Source organism: Jaculus jaculus, chromosome 16 (genome assembly GCF_020740685.1).
Source record: "Jaculus jaculus isolate mJacJac1 chromosome 16, mJacJac1.mat.Y.cur, whole genome shotgun sequence".
NCBI classification, from domain to species: Eukaryota; Metazoa; Chordata; class Mammalia; order Rodentia; family Dipodidae; genus Jaculus; species Jaculus jaculus.
The window spans coordinates 16,951,888-16,966,669 of NC_059117.1; the positions used below are offsets into that span (position 1 = coordinate 16,951,888).

At 43.7% G+C, this 14,782-nt stretch overlaps 1 protein-coding gene across 1 annotated transcript in view; it reads right to left on the reverse strand.

Moving 5' to 3' along the window:
- Positions 1–14,782, reverse strand: part of Ccdc146 (coiled-coil domain containing 146) — a 148,363-nt gene that overhangs the window by 49,957 nt on the left and 83,624 nt on the right. Inside the window, exon 3 of the mRNA XM_004652892.2 lies at positions 59–141. Within this exon, the coding sequence (XP_004652949.2) occupies positions 59–141 (83 nt within the window). The remainder of the gene's footprint in view (positions 1–58; positions 142–14,782) is intronic.

Sequence of the window (14,782 nt, forward strand, 5' to 3'; positions counted from 1 at the left end):
CACAACCGACACACACTGCAGACACATACAAACATCTCCACGTTGGTATATAGCATACCTCACCACTGTGTCATGCAACAAGGCGTACTTGGCTTTTAGCTCTGCCATTCTGGTTCCAGGAATTTTCCCCTTAGCATATAACTAGCAAAGAGAGCATAAGATCACTGTTAGCCAGAACCTCTCCTCATGCTTGATCAGGACATAATGTGCACATTTGTGTATCCTATAAAAGCATTCAGCTAAGCATTAGGAAGTTAACTATGAGGAATGTAGCTCTTTGGGAAGGTGATGGGCATTCTATTCTACTTCCTAAGCTCTTCCCTCCTGGACAAGTCTTTTAGCTTCTGTAGAACTGTGATTTCTGAAAGAATGAGTTTGGTTCTTTTTAATTCAAGAACATATTTCCAGGTTTAGCAATCAATCTGACCAGTAGATGTTTACCAGATGGCTATCTGTAAGTTAAGAGATGTAATTACTGAGCATCTTCTTATGAGCAAGAGTCATCAGCCACCTCATTGTCAAAAATGCTCTGGGGATGGAGAGATGGCTCAGTGGTTAAGGTGCTTGCATACGAAACTTAAGGACCCATGTTCAACTCTCCAGGACGCACGTCAGCCAGACATACAAGGTGACAAGTGTGCAAAGTTGCACATGCACACAAGGGGGCATACATATCTTGAGTTTGATTGCAATGGCTGGAGGCCCTGGTGCACCAATTCTCCCCCCCCCCCCACATACACATATAAAAAGTTACAAAAAAAAAAAAATGTTCTGGGAAACAGGGACCATTTTTTTCCATTTGAAACTAAAGCTTAAATGAGTAATTTGCCCAAAGTTATAATGGAAACTCTAGTCAAAACACCCAGGATTTCGCTGGGCATGGTGGCACACGTCTTTAATCCCAGCACTCGGGAGGCAGAGGTAGGATCGTTGTGAGTTCAAGGCCACCCTGAGACTACATAGTCAATTCCAGGTCAGCCTGAGCTAGAATTAAACCCTCCCTCGAAAAAAACAAAAACAAACAAACAAACAAACACCCAGAATTTTAAAGTTAGGTAGTTCAGTTTCTTAAACTCAAGACCACAACCTTGCCTAGATGCCTCTGCAGGAAAATTTACCTTAGATATAACAAGATGTTAACTGTTTTTAATTTCTGCTAAAATGTGTTTTTTACTGTCTGAATAGTGCAAAAATTAGTTAATAAGCATCATACTATAATATAAAACACTGAAGTTTTACCTTGTTAAAGCTATAATGCAAAGAAAATTTTGAATTAGGGTAGATTTAAAACTGCTGGTATTGGGCTAGAGAGGTAACTTAGTGGTTAAGTGCCTGACTGTGAAGCCTAAGGACCCTGGTTTGAGGCTCTATTCCCCAGTACCCCTGTTAGCCAGATGCACAAGGGGCGCATGCATCTGGAGTTTGTTTGCAGTGGCTGGTGGCTCCAGTGTGCCCATTCTCTCTCTTTCTCTGCCTCTTTCTCTCTGTCACCCTCAAATGAATAAATAAATAAACTGTTGGTGCTATAGTTTCAAAACTAAACATGTTTTCAATGCCCTGTTATTCTCAGCTCCAAAATATTTCCTGTGTCCACTCACTTTACTTACTCTGTTAACCCAAATTACATCATCTTTCACTTGGACAATTAAAAAGCCTTCTTTCTGCACCCCTCCCCCCTCGCCCACCTTCTCTGAGCTAAACTCAGGGACCCCACCCATCTACTTTCCAATAGGGACCTTTAAAAAAAAAATCAACATCACCATTATTCTGGGTGCTTAAAATCTTCAAGTGGAATAAAATTCAGGACCTATGAGATTCAAGACTATGGTGGTTTGAATCAGATGTCCCCCCTAAACTCATTTGTCCTGAATGCTTGGCTCCCAGCTGATGGCAATTTGGTAAGTGGAGCCTTGCTGGAGGAGGTGTGTGTTCCTGGGGGCAGACTTGGAGGGTCATAGCCTTTTCCACCTTGCTAGAGGTCAGCTCGCTCTCTTGCTGTGGTTTTTACCCGCTGTGGCAGAGGTGATGGCCAGCCTCTGCTCATGCCATGCTTCCCTGCCATCATGAAGCTTCTTCTCGAGCCCATAAACCAAAATAAAAACCTTTCCTCCCATCAGCTGCTTTGGGCCTGGTGCTTTGTACCAGCACCAGAAGGTGAAAACAAAGACAATAAGGGCCCTAACCAACCCCGCCTCCCTCCCGAAGTCCTCTCGCTCCCAGTCTTCTGCCTTTAGTGCCGTAGCTGGATGGATTTCTTTCTTTCTCCAGTATTTCTACCAACACTATCCCCTCCAAACTTCCTCCCAGTTCTTTCTCATGCCTTGGCCTAACTGCCATTTTATGAGAAGGCTTATTCTGTCTTCCCAATCCGCCTGTCCCTAGAACTCTATACTTAATAAACTAGAACACATTACAACCTATAATAATAAACTTATGTGGGTAAAACTTTAAATACACAGTTAATAGTGGGGTCAGGGAAGGAGGATGGAAGAAATGGGGACAGGAGGATTAATCAAAACTGGAGGCTATGAATAACCTATGTGGAAACCTACTTCTTCATTAGTTAATTAAAAAAAATATATGTCAAGCTGGGAATGATGAAACATGCCTTTAATCCCAGCACATGGGAGGCAGAGGTAGGAGGATCACCATGAGTTCGATGCCACCCTGAGATTACATAGCTGAGATTACATAGTGAATTCCAGGACAGCCTGAGCTATAGTGAAACCCTACCTCGAAAAACCTATATACGCGCCCGTGTGTGTGTGTCTGTGTGTGTGTGTGTGTGTGTGTGTGTGTGTGTGTGAGAGAGAGAGAGAGAGAGAAGAAAAGAAGGTTGGCAGTAGTATCCTGTGGGGGAGTAGATGCTGTGCCCAAAAGCCATAGATTATTATAGAAAAACTTCAGTGCCAGGGTTGGTATACCTGCCAGTGAGATGCTGGCCAGGGAGGCTCCTGAGGTCCTCAAACAATACAGGCTATTGCCAGGCTCTTAGTTGCCCACCAGAACTGGATGGTAAGAGCCTATTGCTTAGAGACATGCTTCAGCTGCAGGGCACTGAGAAATGGAGCTACGACCAGCCCCGAAGCCTCCCCCTGCTGCCTGGCCCTCGTACTGCTAGAAAGTGCCCCGCAGCCTGCTGCGGGGAGAGAAGCCGTCAACATTCTCAACCAGCAGTGAACTCTGCAAGCTACACAACTGGCCAGCCCGGCAAGATGAGCCAGCCCACTAGGCAACAGTGGCATGTTTCCTATGGAGATAGCTGACTGCTTTCCGATGGATTTGAGGCCTGCTCCGTGGGAGGAAATTCATTCCCGATACTAAGACATAGTCAAAAGCCTTGGCTGGGAAGGTCCCAAGGCCTAGGGGGAAGTTATTGTAGTTTGGCTACATGGATATATTTTACCCCCTAAATTGCCCTTTGAATATCGGTACCTATCTACTAGTGCTGATTCTACTTCAGAGAAGTTTCTCTTTTCAGATGGCAGTGACTACTGGGGAGAATAAAAACCAATTGAAGGTCAGACACCAGCGTTGATGTATTAGCTAATATGCTCAATTTTCAAAAAAGACTTGAACTGAAAAAAGTATGATTCCCCCCGACATACATGCACACAGAGAAAAAAAAATCTAGAACAAATAGATACACAGAAAATCCTCTGCAGAAGGTCCAGTCTTTAACAAAAACTTCAAAGGAGATATTATAACAATATTTGAAGAATGAAAGGAAATTGTGTTTAAGGACTTGAAGGAGAGGGTTGGGAGGTGGCTTAGTCAGTAAAGCGCTTGCCTTGCAAACATGAGGACCTGAGTTTGATTCCTAGAACCCATCCCAAATTCCAGGCATGGTGTTCTGTGCCTGTGACCCTAGCACTCAGGAGGCAGAGATAGGAGGATCACGGGGACTCACTGGCCAGCTAGTTTAACCTGATTGGCGAGCTTCTAAGATGGACTCCATTCTTGAGAATACTGGAGATCGTCTCCTGGCCTCCACATCCATGTGCACACAGGTGCATGGGTGCATGTGTGCCCACGTACATATGAACATGTACACATTTACACCAAAAATACATGCAAAAAAGAAAAAGGATTATATGATAACTTTTTTTTTTGTTTTTGTTTTTTTGAGGTAGGGTTTCACTCTAGCTCAGGCTGACCTAGAATTCACTATGGAGTCTCAGCAATCCTCCTACCTCTGCCTCCTGAGTGCTGGGATTAAAGGTGTGTACCACCACACCCAGCTTTTTCAGACAGAGGATATCATAAGGAGAACTCTTTACAGTGTCAAGTTGAAATTCCTAATTAGAATGTTACAATAACTATAAGCTTCATTGAAGGGGTTCAATAGTAAATTTGAATAGGCATGGAGAAGCATGAGCGAACTTTAAAATAAATCAGTAGAGAATATGTAATTTTAAGGACACAGAGAAAAAAGCATGAAGACTCTTGCATAGATCCTTCCAGAAATGAGGGATGCCACATCATCTACCAATTTGTGTGTAATGAGATTGGAGAAAGGGAACAAAGAACATACTTGCAGAAATACTGGCTGGAAATGTTCCCAAATTCATGAAAAACATTAATGTTCACATATGAGAACTCAATGAATTTCAGGTAGGATAAATAAAAAGATATTCATACCAAAACAGTAAAGCTGCTGAAAGTCTAAGATAAAAATCCTCAAAGTGGGCTGGAGAGATGGATAAGCAGTTAAGGCACTTGTCTGTGAAGCCTAACGACCCAGGTTTGATTCCCCAGTACCCACATAAGCCAGATGCATAAGGTAGCACATGCATCTGGAGCTCATTAGCAGTGGCTGGAGGCCCTGGCATGTCTATTCTCTCTCTTTCTACCTGCCTCCTCTTCTCTCTCCCACCCCCTCTCTCAAATAAATAAATAATTTTTAAAATCCTAAAGGCAACAAGTAAGCAAAATATAAAAGCATTCATCTCTCTCTCTCTTTCTCTGTCAAATAAAAATAAAATATTAAAAAAAAAACAAAAAGGGGGCTGGAGGGATGGTTTAATGGTTAAGGTGTTTGCATGTAAAGCCAAAGGACCCTGGTTTGATTCCCCAGGACCCACATTAACCATTTTAGCACACTGGGGCACACGAGTCTGGCATTTGTTTGCAGTGGCTGGAGATCCTGGTGCGCCCATTCTCTCTCTCTGTGTCCCTCTTTGTCAAACAAACAAATAAATAAAATATTAAAAAAAGAATGCATTCATTATATAAAGGGAATCAATAAGAGCAACAAATAACTTCTCACATAAAACAATGGAGGGCAGAGAGCAATCATGTGGCATATGCACAATGAAAGAAAAAAGAAGAATGTTATCAACCAAGAATCTTGACACCAAAAGTATCTTTTGAAAGTGAAAAGAAAATAAAGACATTCCAAGACAAGCTGACACAGAGACAATCATTGCAGCAAATCTGCTTATGAGAAATACTGAAGCAAGTTTATCAGGTTGAAAGGATGTGACGTTAGAAATAAGTCAAATACACGTGAAAAATAAAAATATATCCAAGCAAACTGAAAACACAGGTTTACATAAAAACTTTAATAATATTTTAAAAAGAAAACTCAGTAGCAGAGGCCAGTAACCTAGAAAGGAGATGTAAAGGGAATATGAAGGGAGGGAGGGGGCCTTAATAGGATGGCATTGTATATATGTAAGTAGAAGAACAGATTAATGGGGGTGGAAAAGGCCTAAGTGAGGTCAAGGGAAGAGAATGAGTAAGGAAAGGTGGAGGGAGGGCTAATCAAAATCTAAGAGGATATAAATAAATCATACGGAAAACTACTTTTTTGGACAATGGAACACTCAGGAGGCATAGATTGTTACTAGAAAATTTTTAGTGCCAGAAATGGTATACCTTCCAGTGAGTTGTTGGTCAGGGAGGTCCCTGATGCCCAAACATTACAGGCTATTGGCGAGGCCCTTGGTTTCCCACCATGAACAGATGATAAGACCCTATTGCTGAAGACTCCACATACTTGGGCTACAAGGCCACTGAGAAATCCTGCTGGAGCTGAGCTGAAAACCTCCTCCATATAGACTAGCCAACAGAAAGCTGGAAAAAGCCACTCTGCATGCAGTTCAATGAGAGAGAGAGAAATCACCAGTGAAGATACTCAACAGTGGACACTGCAAGCCTTGTATCCTTTCAGCCAGGCCAAATGAGCCAACAGGTGCAATAGTGGCACATCTGTTATGAGGGAAACAAACTGCCCTCTAATTTGACTGGAGGCTGGCTCCATGAGAGGGAATACATCCTTGATACTGAAAACCTGCAAGGGAAGTCATGAGCCTTAGGGGTGTAATGTCTGCTGCTGTCTGGCTAAATGTATATACTATGCTCACCAAACTGCCCAGTATTTCTCTTAATGTTCATACCCATATATTAATGCTACTCTGACTTTTGGTTAGAGAACCTTCTCTTTTCAGATGGCAGTGAGCTTGGAATGACTCAGAAGGCACCATAGAGCTGAGAAGAAGTAACAGAGGAGTGTTCATCACTGAAATATCTCTATCACACCCCTCCAAGCCTCAGAGTCCATTGCAGAAGAGGTGGAAGAAAGAATGTAAGAGCCAAAGAAAGGGTATGACTCCTTACAACATGCTCCTCCAGACACAGAATGGCCTGGATATCCATGACCTCACAGTGCCTGACACTACCTACACAAGACCAACATAAGAGGAAGAAAAGAGCATGACATCAAAGTAAAATAGATTGATTGAGAGAGGGGAGAGGATATGATGGAGAGTGGAATTTCAAAGGGGAAAGAAGGGGGAGGGAGGGAATTATTATGGGATATTATTTACAATTATGGAAGTTGCCAATAAAAAAAGAAAAATAAATAAATAAAAAGAAGCCAGGCATGGTGACACACACCTTTAATCCTAGCACTCGGGAGGCAGAAGTTGGAGGATTGCTGTGAGTTGGAGGTCAGCCTGGGCTAGAGTGAGACCCTACCTTGAAACTCCCCCATCAAAAAAGAAACAATTGACATGTCCAACAACTGATGAATGAAGACTCTTCATCCATACCTTGTGGTATTTTTTCCATAATAAAGAAATGGGTTTTGAAACCTGTTATGATAAGGGTGAACCTTCACATCAATGAAACCAATAAAAAGATCCAATTTAAAGGCCCACATATGGTGGTGTTCCATAGTTAAGAAATAACTATCTTGCACAGGCAAGCCTAAGTCTATAGAGACAGATTTAGTGGCTGCCTGTAGATACAGCAGCCAGGGATATCCCATTATTAATGGACTCAAAGTTTATTTTTTGAGTAATGGAAATATTATAAAAATTAGAATATGGTGATTATACAAGTCAGTATATATGCTGGAGGTTATTGAAGAGTTCATTTTATGCTATGCACATTATAACTTTAAACAAAAACAAATCAAATGATATAAAAATTAATATTTTCACTATAAAAGTTATATAGCTGAGGGCTGAAGAGATGGCTTAGCAGTTAAGGCGCTTGCCTGCAAAGCCTAAGGACTCATGTTCAACTCTTCAGGTCCCACGTAGGCCAGATGCAGTGATGCAAGTGCATAATGTCACACATGTGCACAAGGGGACACACAGTCTGGAGTTTGATTGCAATGGCCCTGGCGTGCCAATTCTTCTTCCCTCCCTCACTCTCTCACATAAAAAAAAAAAAAAAAAAAAGGCCTGTCTGTTGGGCTTGCCTCAAAAAATATATATTTATAGCTTAAAATCAAATTAGCAAAATTGAATTGTGACTCAAGTGTGGATTCATTACTCTAAAACATCCTAGCTTTGTCCATTGAAGCAGTCCATACACAATGCCTCATCAACAACAATGAGAACCATCAAACACCCACAGTATGGTCTTTAATGTCATTTCCTACTAAAAGAAACCAGTAATTATCAGAGAAGTGGCCAATTTCAGGCCTGGTATAGGGTAGCTGGGTTAGGCACAAAGGAAGCTGAACAATCTTGTGCCAGAAAACAAGCTCCAATTGTAGAATATGATCTCAATTTACACACGAGTGTGGGAAAATGTAGAGATCCGGAAGGAGAAGAACCGAGGTGTTGAAATGATGTTCTCCAGGCTGTAAGAATGCACTGCTTTTCTACTTCCATTTTTATTCGCTTGTACTCTCTATTTTTATGAAATGCACAGATACTTTTTATAATAATTAAATATGCTAGAAAAGGATTACTATAAACCACAAGGAGCCAGAGTCAAATTTGGAGCTGGAGCACGATGCAGTTGGATTCAAGAGGCAGATACAACCAGATGAAGCGCTGACACACGGAGTGTTTAGCTGGAGTTTACTTCTCTGCCTGGAGTCCCGTCCTTAACGGCGAGATGTTGAAGTCTAATGACAGGTGGGCCAGAGATGGATGCTACTTGGTTTTGTGGTCACAGAGCAAGAAAGCTGGAAAACTTTCTTCATCTGTTTGCTCTCCTCATCACCCCAGTGGCCTCTGGTGTCTTACGAACCTATGAAGGAGGCTCAGTGGACAAAACACTTGACATTTGTCTTTGCGCTTTTGATGTAAGTCAAGGAAGGTTAAGTCAGAGATGTTTAGAAAGAAGACTGATAAACTTGGGGGGGTCTCCCCTTACTAAAAGCAAATCATCTTTAGAAAGAAAAAGACCAAAATGTGAATAGATTGAATTGAAAATAAAATCATAATCTGAATGCTAATATTCATGAAAAAGTGACTCTTCCATGAAGTTACAAGCTCTAGACTCAGGTGTGGTAGATGAAACTCATTGATACACACGACACGGCATTAGACGTGGGAAAAAATGGTTGTGTTTTCACACTGCGTGACACGAGAGAGTACAAAAACCAAGTGCTTCATGTCTTAAAAATGCAGAACCAAAGAACTACAGCAAGGAGGCCAATCTGAAATTGTCAGCGTATACACATGAAAGGTTAGATATAATGTCAAAAGTTCACAAATATGATTTCACAATAGATACTTTTGTTACTGGGTTGCCTTGTTGGTCATTGTGACTTGAAGGAAACATTTACTCTAGAGTTAAAAGTTTAACAAGAGTTCATGACTCATGGATGGCATATAATAATATGGAAAAAATGTCAAAAATTGAAGTTCTAGGACTTAGCAAGGGAAAGAAAGAGCTCAGTAAGTGCTTTTTACCAACTGAGCTTATCTGGTGGTGGGAGGTGGTCAGCATGGGCCACAATGGGGTGTTAGTGTGGGTGTGTGCAGGGAGCTGAGGTGTGTCCCAGGTGGCCACGTTATTAGCCTCCCCTGTTCTGGCCTCGCTGATGGTACTGCTCCTGGAAATGCCTGGCATGCTTCTGGACAGAGAATGAACTTAAATGCATACATCATTTCCACCCGTTTCCTCTTACTCCGCTCCTCTCCCTTCTACTGCTGGAAATAAGCAGCACAGAAATCTGATGACTTCCAAATGCAATCAAGCTGTCAAGTAAACTCTTTGCTTAGTATTTCCAAATGGGCATTACGTCCGCCTTGAGCTTCCTCACCCAAAGTAACTCATTTCCCAGAAAACAATGAGCCCACCTGAACTCATCTGCCATGCCAACAGACCCACTTACCAGCTCCAAGCTCGCATTAACTTCTGTCCCCAACAGTCAAGAATCAAGTATCCCAGGCTGGAGAGATGGCTTAGCAATTAAGGCCTTGCCTGTGAAGTCTAAGGACCCCCGTTGAGGCTTGATTCCCCAGGACCCATGTTAGCCAGATGCACAAGGGGGCTCACATGTCTGGAGTTTGTTTGCAATGGCTGGAGGTCCTGGCATGCCCAATCTCTCTCTGTTACTTTCAAATAAATAAAAATAAACAACAAAAAAATTAAGTATCCCTTTCTTCTTGGTCAAGGTCAACCCATTCTCAAATACATCCTCTCCCACCTTTTCCTAGACATGAAGTCATCGGTTAGAGAATCTCTTCTTTCTAATCTTTGCTTCTCTCTCCTCATTGGCTCAGCCTTGTGTAGTAGACAAGGATGCAGTGGGAGTGTCTTGGTTTGTACGGTGTGTGCAGGAGAGTGTGGAAGCCAGAGGTCTGCGTTGGATGTCATCTATTGCTCTATATTTTGGTTTGCTCAGGAAGGGTCTCACTCTAGCCCAGGCTGACCTGGAATTCAGTATGTAGTCTCAGGGTGGCCTTGAACTCATGGTGATCCTCCTACCTCTGGCTCCTGAGTGCTGGGATTAAAGGTGTGCACCTCCACACCCGGCCTCTCTCCACTTTGTTCTTAAGACAGGGTCTCTCACTGAGCTCAGAGCTCACATATTTGGCTATGCAAGCTAGTCAGTAGACCCAGGGATTCTCCTGTGTGCCTTCCCAGTGCTGGGATTGTCGGTGTGTGATGCCACACCCAGTTTTGTACATGGGTCCTGGGAGGCTGCACTGGGGTCCGCTTGCTTTCACAGTGAGTATGGTATCTATAAGCCATTTCCCCAGCATTTCCTCGGTCTTCTCTCTATTGTTTGATTTTTCTCATGATAGGTCATCTTTTCCTGCCTTTTTACACATGTATCAATTTTTTTCTTTCTCCCCGCCCCCCCAAGTAGGGTTTCACTCTAGCCCAGGCTGACCTGGAATTCACTATGAAGCCTCAGGGTGGCCTAGAACTCGCGGAGATCCTCCTTCCTCTGCCTCCCCAGTACTGGGATTAAAGGCGTGCACCACCACAACCCGCTACTACCTTTAGCAATTTTGACTGAGGTGGGAGTTGAGGATTTTATAGACAGGAGATGAATATTTTGTGGTGTTCCTTTAAATATACTTGGGATTTAGCAACATACAGCTATGTTACTTGGTAACAGTTTTATTTCTTCAGGGTTTGCTTACCTTTAACTTTTACATGCGAGATCCAGAATAATCCCTTAGCTGGAAATACTGTGGTCCTACTTCTGAACCAAGACCCTTTTCTTCAATGCCCCATAGGCAGGAGGTCTTCCTTTTCTGGGGGGGGGGGGGGCGGCAGGAGCTGTTCCTGGCCCAGTGTGAGCCCCAGGCATTATGAATTCTCAGTGGGAGTCCTGCCCCAGCAATGTCCCCTCATGCTCACAGCGATCCCTGCTCTCTTCAGGCCTCTGTGTGAAACTTTCTTCTCTCCTTTTTATGTGAGAGAATAAGAGCAAGTGACAGAGAGAGAGAGAGAATGAAATGGTGTGCCAGGGCCTTCAGCCACTGCAATTGGAATCCAGATGTGTGCGCCCCTTGTGCACATGTGTGACCCTGCACTTGTATCACCTTATGTGTTTGGCTTTCGTGGGACCTGGAGAGTTGAACATGGGTCCTAAGGCTTCACAGGCAAGTGCCTTAACCTCTAAGCCATCTCTCCAGCCCCTTCCTTCCAAGTTTTTAAAAAAATTATTTATTCATTTATTTGAAAGTGACAGAGAGATAAACAGGCAGATAGAGACAGAGAGAGAATGGGCGCACCAGGGCCTCCAGCCACTGCAAACGAACTCCAGACGTGTGCGCCCCCTTGTGCATCTGGCTAACGTGGGTCCTGGGGAATTGAGCCTCAAACCGGGGTCCCTAGGCTTCACAGGCAAGTGTTTAACTGCTAAGCCATCTCTCCAGCCCTTTTTTTTTTTTTTACTTGGCCTCCACAAATTCCCAACTGTCTTCTCAAGGCCTCAGCAAGCTTACCTGTCTCTGCTTTGGTTTCCTTTCTATGCTACAACTGGGAAATTCTCCCTCACAGTAAGATGAGGCAATCACAGGTCTCCTCTTATTTCCTCCTCCCAGGGATTGTCTGTTATCCAAGGTCTGAAATCCAATGTCCCATACATTGCCTCAGTTGTCAGTAGTTTAAGGGAGGAGGGAGACCTGATTCCAATTGCTTTGTCTTGGTTGGAGGTGGAGGCCCAGCAAGCTTCAACCCACAGTCTCTGGCTTTCCACAAAGAGGAAGGTTACTAGAGTTCTCTCAGAGTCTCCATTAAAGAATGTAGCCCTGGCAATGTCTCCATTTAGCCAGCTGTGTCCTAAGTTGGACTTCTGACCTACAGAGCTACAACATGGTAAAATGGTGTTCAAGCTACTACATTTGTGGTAATTTTTACAGTACCATAGAAAACGAGCACAGCGCCCCCCAGCGGTATCACATCTTGCCTGTTCTAGCCCGCATCTGTTACGAGTTCTTTCTTCTATACTTGTAACAAGTTCTTCCTTCAAATTATCTCAGTGGTCAAGCTACGCATCTGCCGGTAATCCTAGCACATGAAAGGTAGACACCAGAGGATCAGGAGTTCAAGGTTATCCCCGGATACATGTAGAGTTCAAGGCCAGCCTGGACTATATGAGACCCTACCCTCAAAAAAAAAAAAATCAACTAATTGATCTCAGTGGTCACCACCTGTGGCTTCTTCAAGTGACATCTCCAGGCAACATTACTTCTCTACTGTGTTTCTATCTTTTTATATTTTATTGTACACATTGGCCACTGTAAGCAGCATATTTTTTTTATTATTTTTTTTATTTGAGAGCGACAGACACAGAGAGAAAGACAGATAGAGGGAGAGAGAGAGAGTGGGCGCGCCAGGGCTTCCAGCCTCTGCAAACGAACTCCAGACGCGTGCGCCCCCTTGTGCATCTGGCTAACGTGGGACCTGGGGAACCGAGCCTCGAACCGGGGTCCTTAGGCTTCACAGGCAAGCGCTTAACCGCTAAGCCATCTCTCCAGCCCTAAGCAGCATATTTTAAAACATGTCTCAGGCTGTACCATCATTGCTGTACTTGCCCTTCAGCTCTCATTTATTTTCACTGCATTCTTGTCGATCTAAGATTATCTCAAAAACCAAAGACGTACTTGGTAAATTTTACATTCATTCCCCCACTTTCGTTCCAACTTAGCTGTCACAGAAGGCAAATGTAAAAGGAGCAAAGTAGAACAAGGAAGATGTGCTGGATGAAACTGGCCGGCTTGCCCACAGCTTCTGTCTGTGTGGTTGGCAAGGCTCACAGGATGCTCAGAGATCTGGGACTGTATTCTCACAGCTGCCTCGTTCCTCCCTTTGGTGGCCCACCACAGGAATGCAAGGGAGGGGGAGCAGAAGAGCCAAACAGGACCTCCCAAGCATTAAGATATCAAAATGCAGTGGACGTTGAGTATTGCAGGTGCCTAGCTGTATGTATGGCTTCCAGATTAAACAACAATTTTAAGATAAATGCATAGCCAAATAAATTAAAAGCACACCTGAGCACATGCTTATCAGTGAGCATCATTCTTTTTACAACACATTTGTCCCACGTAAAAGTGTAATCGTTTGGGATCCTAACAATCATTTGTTCCTTGTTCAATAGCTCCACACCTCCCAAGATCCAAGGGAGGGACAGTAGCAGGATCAGTGTCCATGAGCCCAAGAGGCAGGAAATAAGGCAGACTAAAACCCAGGTGCTTCTTAGAGAATTTCACAGCATGGGTAAGAGGAAAGAACGCAACAAGACTTGCATCAGGAAGGACAGTCCTGTGAGGGTCAGAAGATATTAACAGTTAGCAAATATAGTCAGGTTGAAATGAGTGGGATGACCAACGTCACCACACAGGTTCAAAAGAGCTAGACGGACCCAAGGGGGTGGCCAATTAACCTTTAGTCCTCCACACAGGCTTTCAGAAACTTGAAAGGGAACCAGGGCTCTTAGAGACCTACTGACTCATGTTATGGCCACAAATGTATGAAGATCTATTCACTTCACTTTGACCCTATCCCAAGTGACTGTCCCCGGGAACACAGATGAGCCAAAAGAACAGCAGGTTGGGCCTCTGGGTGCAGCTGGTTTTAGCTGCTTCTTGTGCCGCATGGTGGCCTGGATGCCCAGATTCAGAATCCCTGTTGCATGGGAGAACACCTCCCATCTCAGCCATTTGTTACCAGAGTACCTCAGCCCGAGGCTGTGAGGTGGGGGTGGGGTGCTCCTTACAACAGAGAGCATGGTGTTTCTGCTGCCTGCCATCGTGGTTTGAAGTTGCTCTGCCCACAGTGGTGGCCCCAGAGAGCAGCAGCAGCAGGGTATGGAGTGTGGAGGCAGCTTGGAGTACCCTCCGTTCCCCTCCCTACAAGCGGGTCCTGATGGACAATGAAGCCTTTCACTGCTGATCACAGAAGTGCTCTTTAAAAAGAACAAAACCCCGAAGTCACAACTTTAACTTCTGCAGTGATCTTATAAAGTGGAACTTGAAAGCGGAATGTGTGGATGTTCCCTTTTGCCTAATTCATTGGCAAGAGGGCTTTAAATCCTGGCATTCAAACAGACTATTTTTTTAATTAAATGTATTCTTTGGTCTTCTATTCTTTATAAATCTATTATTAGTGAAGTTTTCTTCTCAATTTCACTTTTTGGAAAATTCATTGCTAGCGTATAGGAGTAGCTCAATTCTGCTCACTAAAACCATTGCTTGCCACATAAGTAGGGCCAAAACTCAGAACCCCGGTTGAAGCCTTTTCATGGGTTCTGCAAATGTTGGAGGCAAAATACCTCTGGCTCTTTTGTTTACTTGATTATACCCCGAGTTTTGAGATTAATGCCTGGCAACTAGGTACTAAAAGTATTTCATACATGACTCATAATTTTTAAATCCCGTTTATGCTCACACGTCTGCCCACCACAAGAGAAGCTCTGTAAAGGCGATCATTCTGGTGCCCCAAGAACCTTGCACAGCACAAGGAACAAACATGCTCAGCACCTGTCTGAATCCACAGGGGTTGTGGCATGAAGGGTGGAGCATGTCCCTGAGGGAAATCCCAGTGCATGGCTTTCTCTGTACAAACACAC